The 7,408-nt window shown below is 60.7% G+C and overlaps 1 protein-coding gene across 1 annotated transcript in view; it reads left to right on the top strand.

Annotated features, from left to right (window-relative positions):
• Plpp7 (phospholipid phosphatase 7 (inactive)) overlaps positions 1-6,857 on the top strand; it is a 15,191-nt gene extending 8,334 nt beyond the window's left edge. The window contains exon 2 of the mRNA XM_015497424.2: positions 5,613-6,857. Within this exon, the coding sequence (XP_015352910.1) occupies positions 5,613-5,977 (365 nt within the window). The 3' untranslated portion in view covers positions 5,978-6,857. The remainder of the gene's footprint in view (positions 1-5,612) is intronic.
• Positions 6,858-7,408: the final 551 nt, after the last annotated feature.

Below are 7,408 nucleotides of genomic sequence, written 5' to 3'. Positions count from 1 at the left end.
CCTGCAGGCACACTCACCCCTGCAGGCACACTCACCCCTGCAGGCACACTCACCCTACAGGCACACTCACTCCTGCAGGCACACTCACTCCTGCAGGCACACTCACCCCTGCAGGCACACTCACCCCTGCAAGCACACTCACCCTGCAGGCACACTCACGGCTGGTGCAGCCCAGGCTCCCCCGCAGGCCCTGCTGTTTTCTGATCTGCTTCTTGCACTCCGCTCACCCGCCGCCCTCCTTCAGTGGTGATGAATGGACATCAGCCACATCCACACGGTGTGCCAAGCGTCCTGTTGTCTAGACGGCCACGGCTGGTCCCGTCTGTCTCCCCCTGAAGGGCACTGGGTCATTTCATGGTTCTCAGCGTCATAAATAATGCTGCCGTGGACATCCCAACCAGGAGTGCCCCTGCACATCCTTAAGGATCTTCCAGGGAGCCAAAGGGGACTGTCCAAGGGACATGTGGTGTGAAGACTTCTGATTCTGAAGCTAAATGCCCTTTAGGAAGCCGAGACCAACTTGCGCTCACCCCAGCCATGCAGGCCTGGATTTGTCTCTAAGAGGCAGGGTTGACCCCCCCAGGCCAGAAGCACCAGGACCCCTCCTGGCCAGCAAGGGACATTGGTCCACAGACCTGTCCCCCCACCAGCCAACCAGGAGCCCCCAGAGGCCCTGTCCTGCTCCTGAGGGTCACAGTGGAACGGCCCCCAGCTTCCCTCCCCCTCCCCAGCCCTGATTTCCCAGAGCCCTGTGGCTGAGCAGCTTGTCCCAGCACACCCTCAAGGGGACAGCACGCCAAACCCAAAAGCCACCACACACTGTCCTCCCCCCCGGTGGTCCCCAGTGCCCAGCCATCAGCACACAAGTGGTGCTCTGACTTCCAAGGCCCCAGAGGCACGGCTTGCAAACCCCAGCAGCTCCTCTCTGGGAAAGCTTGGGCTCCTGCCGGGCCCGGGATCCCTGACCACCCCAGGCCCCAAGGACCTCGGAGTGGGGAAGGAGGACATGAGGGAGGTTCTCATCCCACTCTGGGGGCTGGCAGCCCCCGGGACAGCAGGGCCTTGGGAATAGGAGGAGCAAGGCGCTGAGGGTGGAGATGTTGGGTGGACGTCATGAGAGGCCCTGTGGTCCTCTGCTGTGGTCACAGGTGACATCCATTTACTATCCTTGACTCTGTGAGGCCCTCAGAGCAGCCTCTGAGCTGATCCCCAGGTGTCAGTGAGGGAAGGGAGACTCAGAGGGATGCATGTGCCAAGGTCATGCAAAAAATTTGCAAGTAGTGACTCTGACACTGATCTTTGATTCTGAAGCCCAAGTGCACAGCCACCACCCTGGTTGATCACAAAAACGGAGGCCCAGAGAGGTTAAGTGACCTGCCGGAATCACACAGGAAGAGTGGTTAAGTGACTGCCAGCCTTCCTGACCTTCACCCTGAGCCTCCCACCAGGTGGACCTTTTCTACCACGGGGGTCTCTTTGCTCCCTCTAAGCCAAGGACAGGGTGTAAGTCAGCAAACCTTTCTGTGTGGAATTCGCACAATCTTGAGAGGTAGCGTCATTTGCTTCTATTTCTGGGCGCCAGATTATACTCTGAGGGTGTTGGCATCTCCGCAGTCTCACTGTGGGCTGGCCACATGGGAGGAGGGGAGAGGCCCTGCAGGGGGAGCTGGATGGAGCACCGCGGGGGATGGGGTGGGAGGCCAGGGAGGCTGTGGGCTCTGGAGGAAAGCCATCCTGTCCAGTGGACACCGCTTCTATTTACAACCCTCAAAACCGGGTGGGAAAGGTCACTGCCCGCCAGCCCTGAAATAACATCACTCTCTGGGTAAGCACTTGGGAGCTGCCCACCTCCCCCTCGGCTGCAGGGCCCTGCCAGACTGGCCCACCAGCCCTGGGCCTGGCATATGCCTGGACCCCCCCAAAACAGTGATGGCCAAGAACTGGGGGTCAGGTGAGTGACGGAACCAGGCCCAGGATGGGCTGGGCCAACTGGATGGTGGGCTGGGCCTGATAACCCTCAGAGATGCCTCCTGCCAGATGAATCAGCAGCTTCCCAAAGGCCCAGACATGGGATTTCTCAAACCAGGGGACACGGGCAACCTCTGAGGTGTCCCCAGCAGGCAAAGGAGGGTCAGAAGCAGATACCATTTTCCTCTGCTTCATGTTCTGGGTATTTTGGGGGGGGAGGTACTAGAGATTGAACAGGGGTGCTCCACCACTGAACCACATCCCCAGCCTTTTTGTTTTTTTATTTGGAGACAGGTGACCGTCCCTCCTGAACCCAGCAGCTCTCCACGGGGCACCTCTGCTGGGGAGGCGGGCTTTACACTGGGCAGTTCCAGTCCTGGTTTTCACCTGATCCACCTGGTCACCAACAGGGCAGATGCCCAGATCTTCTAGTGACTGGTGGCATCGACTTTGGGCCTGATTCTAGTCTGGTGCACATTAACTGCCCCCAGAGTCTCAGCACCTAGACCCTGGCCATTCCCTGGCACCAAAACCTGGGAGGCCCTTGCCTCATCACTGTGGCCCCATCACTTGACCTGCTGGGACCTCAGGGAAGACAACTCTTTCATCCATGCACCTGCCTCAGGCCCCCCAGGCCCCAGGGCAGGCCAGACCTGGCCTTAGGAAGGACATATGAGGTCCCCACACAGGTTTGCCACCTGCTTCCTGTTCACCATTAGCTCGTTTTGTCCCATGATGGCCTATGTCCGTGGGAAGACGGAGGGCCTGGTTCTTAGTAGGAGATAGGACTCAAAACTCACCTGTGGCTCATCTAACCCCCTCCCCATGTCACTTCACTGTCATTCCCCTAGTGGGGGAGACTGTCCCCCAGGTCATTCTTGGGGTCTTGCAGGTGAGGGAGGGCCTCACAGGGCTGCAGAGGTCCTCCTGGCCTGGCCTTCCCTGCTGTCCCACTAGGCTGAGGTCACCCAGTGGGCCAGGGGTCATTTGCAGCTGCCTCCCTCGGGCTTCCCCTTGCTGGAAATCTGGCTGTCCCCAGTCCTTCTCTCCTCTAGGACTGGGACCGCCCCCAGACTCCAGATGGCTCCAAATCCTGGCCTGGGTCAGCAGCACCTGGGCTGGCTAGCCACAATTCAAACCCCAAGCTGAGGCTGGACTTTGAGCAGCAGCCCTGCCAGGGGACAGTGGAAGGCTGAGGAGTCCCCGGTGACCAAGGGGCAGTGTGGACAGCCAGGGCCTCACACTTTTAGCGGTGGAAGTGGGGACATTGGCATGGCAAAACTTTCAAAAGCAGGGCTTGGAGCTGCATGTGAGCATGCTGATGCTTTCACCACATCTACACTCCACACAAGGGGAGGAGGGTCTGGACAGGGCTCCTCTGAGTGGCAGGATCCCAGGGGCCTTCAGCTCTAACTGTGGAAGTGTCCACTGTGACCAGCAGCCACTGTCTCTTCTCATTTCTTTGGGCAGCTGCTGAGACCCAGCAGCTCTGATGCATGGCACTGTGTTCCAGGAAGGCTCCAGCCAGGCCACCTTGACCTGGAGTCACAATCCCCGACCTGAGCTGCCCTTGGGCGAGGGGTGGGGGGGAGGCCTTGAGAGGAAACACTCGGCCTGGTTTGCTGGGGAGGAGGTGACCACCATCTCCATCTCACAGGTGAGGGAATTAGGTGACCCAAATAGGGACACACAGCACTGCACCTGCTTCTGGGGTTGTCTTCCCTGTCCCCAAAGAAGGGCTTACAGGTGCTGTGACCCCATGGGTTCTCCTAGGTCACTGATGCCAGGGAAGCACAAGGGCCAGAGGTGTAGGTTCCCCCGGTGACTCTGCAGCTGCCCCGGAGGTGTGTCCTGGCCTGCCAATGCCACCTGCAACCACAGAGGGCCTTTGTGAGGGTGGGAACTGTTTGCCCAAAGCCCTCATGGTGGCTGTCCATGCCACTGTGACCAGCTGGGTGAAACTGCCGCCCAGGCACGGGCCTTCATCTAACTACACAGAGAGGCAGAGCAGCCCCACACAGGAGGGTGGCAGCAGAGACATGATGGAGACCCGGGCCTTTCCAATGCTTCCAAAATGGGGGATGAGCCCACCCTCTGGCTAAGAGTCTCAGGCCAGTGAGTCACCCAGCATTTGGTGACTGCTGCTCTATTAGGTCAGGGGACAAACCTGAAAACAATCAGACATGGCCCCAGCCTTCATGAGCCAATGGTGCAGGGGGAGGTGTGGCAGAGGCACCAGCCACTCACCACTCCGGGGTCCTTGGTGACACAGGGCATGGAGTGTGCACACTTCAGGGCCTGTCCCCCCTGCGAGGCCAGCACAGGCCTCCTGAGGTGGTGACATTGAGGCTGAGGCCAGAAGTATGCTGGTGAGTCAGGGGGTTGGAAAGGGGCAGAACATTCCAAAGAGGAGGAGCAACAAGTATGAATGCTCCACACTGCCAGGCCCCGCCTCACCCACTGCAGAGTGGGGACGGCTGCCATAGTGGAGAGCAGTTTGGGTGTCTGGAAAAGCCACAGAGTCACCCTGTCACCCAACTGTCCCAGTCCTAAATGCACACCCCAAGGAACCGAGAACAGAGACCCCCCCACACAGGTGCTCGCGCACAGAGTCCACGGGAGCACTGTCCACAGCGGCCAAGTGGAAACAAACCAGTGTCCACTGCCAGGTGACGATCGGTGGCATAGCCACCCGGTGGATCACCGTTCAGCCACACAGAGGATGACGTGCCCATGTGAGCTACCACGTGGGTGGGTGAACCCAGGAAACGTCACGGTGGGGGGAGCCAAGCACAGCAGCCCCCTGTGGGAGGAGTCCAGGAGAGGCTCCTCCAGGACGGAGAGCCGGCGGCAGGCGGGGCTGGGGGCGGGGTCGGGGCTGGGCTGGGCGGAGCCGAAAGGGGCTGGGCTGGAGGCGGGGCTGGGCTGGAGGCGGGGCTGGGCCTGACGCCTTTGGACCTCCTTAGGGCCTCTGTTTTAAGGGTTTCCTGCTGGGGCGACGGGAGGTTCTGGAAGTAGCTGGCTGGTCTGGTGGCAGACTTTGTGAACACACAAAATGTCACTGAACTGTGCTCTCTAGCGTGGTTAATGGCACAAGACCTGAGTGTCCCTTTAACTTTTTAAAAATGAGGGTAGCCGTGCCACGCTGTCAGAGCTGGGGAAAGCTTTGGAGAGGTCCTTTCAGGGCCCGCATCTCTGCACGGGAGCCCTCCAGGTCCGTGGCTGCTCACCAGCTGCCCACACTCTGTCCTCTGACACCTTTGCTGAAGGCCTCAAGAGCAAAATGGGCCCCCGCCCTCAGGGTGCTAGTGAGTGGTAGTGGTGGGTGGGGGAGAGAAGAGAAAGGAAAAAATTAGAAAATGCAAAGTAGTCAGGTGGTGAGAAATGCTGTAAGGAAAATGAAGCAGGGCAGGGGGTTGTGATGGGGGCTTCTGCAGGCAGACATAGAAGGAAACAGATGTCAGAAAGAAGAACACTCCAGGTGGTGGGGCAGTGAGTGCAAAGGTCCTAGGCAGGAACCTGCCCGGAAGTCAGTGTGGCTGAGGGAGGTGATCAAAGGGGAGGTGAGGCTGGATGGGCTGGGAGCCGGAGCTTGGCCCAGTTGGTGGCACCGACTACCCAGGGCCTCCTTCTCTCACCCACAGCTCTGCTCCTGGACATCATGACAGTGGCCGGGGTGCAGAAGCTCATCAAGCGGCGCGGCCCATTTGATACGAGCCCCAGCCTGCTGGACTACCTCACCATGGACATCTACGCCTTCCCCGCCGGGCACGCCAGCCGTGCCGCCATGGTGTCCAAGTTCTTCCTCAGCCACCTGGTGCTGGCAGTGCCCCTGCGAGTCCTGCTGGTGCTCTGGGCCTTCTGTGTGGGCCTGTCCCGTGTGATGATCGGACGCCACCACATCACGGATGTCCTCTCGGGCTTCGTCATCGGCTACTTCCAGTTCCGCCTGGTGGAGCTGGTCTGGATGTCCTCCAACACCTGCCAGATGCTCATCTCTGTCTGGTGACCCACCTGCTTGCCAGCCTGCCCACGGCCTGGGGCGTGGGGTGGCCGGGAGAGTGGCAGGAGGCAGGGTGGGTATGCAGGGAAGCAGGTGGCCCCGGTCACGGCTGCCTCGCCTCCACGTCCCCTCCTGGTTGGAGCTAGCAGTCTCAGGCTGGCCCCGTGACTGGCATGTTCTCAGTGCCATGCCTCTGGCCCCTTTTCCTGGACTCAGATGCCCTCTCCAGGCGGCCGGGGCCTGCCTGTGCGGTGGCCCTGCTTGGCCGCCACTCGGGGGACACAGGTGGGAACAGTCACGGCAGCAGGACGGGCACGGTCTCGTCCTCTCACCGTCATGACTGTTGAGGGCTGGGCGGTGCCCACCACACCACAGCACGATGCCCAGCGACTTCCCCCAAGCCCCGCAGTGCAGGTGGCATTGCCATTAACGGTCATCGATAGCTTCGGGCAGCACTTTCCCGAGGGTGCCCGCAGGATGCCCACCGCCGGCGCTCCAGGGGAAGAGGGTGTTGTGGTCCAATACCTTTGGGAAGTGCTGCGCGCTCCGCCTGTAGGGCTCCGGGAGTCCTGCTCAACCTTGTGAAGCCATGTTTTTCCTGAACTTACTGGACCACAGGACCCTTTTCCTGAGGGACAGCTATTGACCCCAGGAACGGCACTGCCCGAGAGCCAGAGGGCCTGAGGTGTGAGCTGGCCTCCCCGAGGCCCAGACCCAGAGCCTGGGGAGACCTGGAGCCCGCGCCCTCAGAGAGCCCGGTCCTGGCCCAGGGGCATCAGTGTGGCTTTGGCCCCCAGGGGCCGGACTCTGTGAGACCTAATAGGTCGTTTCCTGTCAGCCGTTGGGATGTGCATTCACGTAACAATATAGATGACCTGCAAACGGACACTTGTAGTGTGGTCTCTACCTCATGGAAAGCCATAGCCCCAGACAGTGGCCTTCCCAGGAGGAGTGCCACAGCAGGGGGAGCTAGGCAGGGCCACCGTACTGCTGGTCAGGGGTGACAGGCCAGGCTGGTCTGACCCTGGGCTTTTCCAGGCCGGTTGGCCCCCTCCCTGTCACTGTCTGGCGGTCATCAGCCCATTTAACATCCCTCAGCCCCTGACCACTCTGCCTGGGGCCGGGACAGTGAACCTGTGCTGGCTGTCCCCCGGGAGCCAGAGGCCCCTGCTCCAGCCTCAGGCCCTCCCAGCTCCTTCCTTACTCATGACAGACCAGGTCCTGTTCCCCAGGAGGTGGACCAGCCACCAGGCAAACAGCCCGGCCCAAGGAGCAGCAATGAGTATGTGCAGGGTGGGAGGACCTGGCCACAGGGCATCAGGGCAGGGTAGATGGACCTGGCCACAGGGCATCAGGGCAGGGGTCCCTGGAAGAGGAAGCCAAGGCCAGGATGCGGGGAGCAGGGGGCAGCAGAAGAAGAGCAGTGTGCTCCAGCAG

This window comes from Marmota marmota, unplaced genomic scaffold (genome assembly GCF_001458135.2).
Source record: "Marmota marmota marmota unplaced genomic scaffold, marMar, whole genome shotgun sequence".
Lineage (NCBI taxonomy): Eukaryota > Metazoa > Chordata > Mammalia > Rodentia > Sciuridae > Marmota > Marmota marmota.
This window is presented reverse-complemented; position numbering and strand designations above follow the sequence as displayed.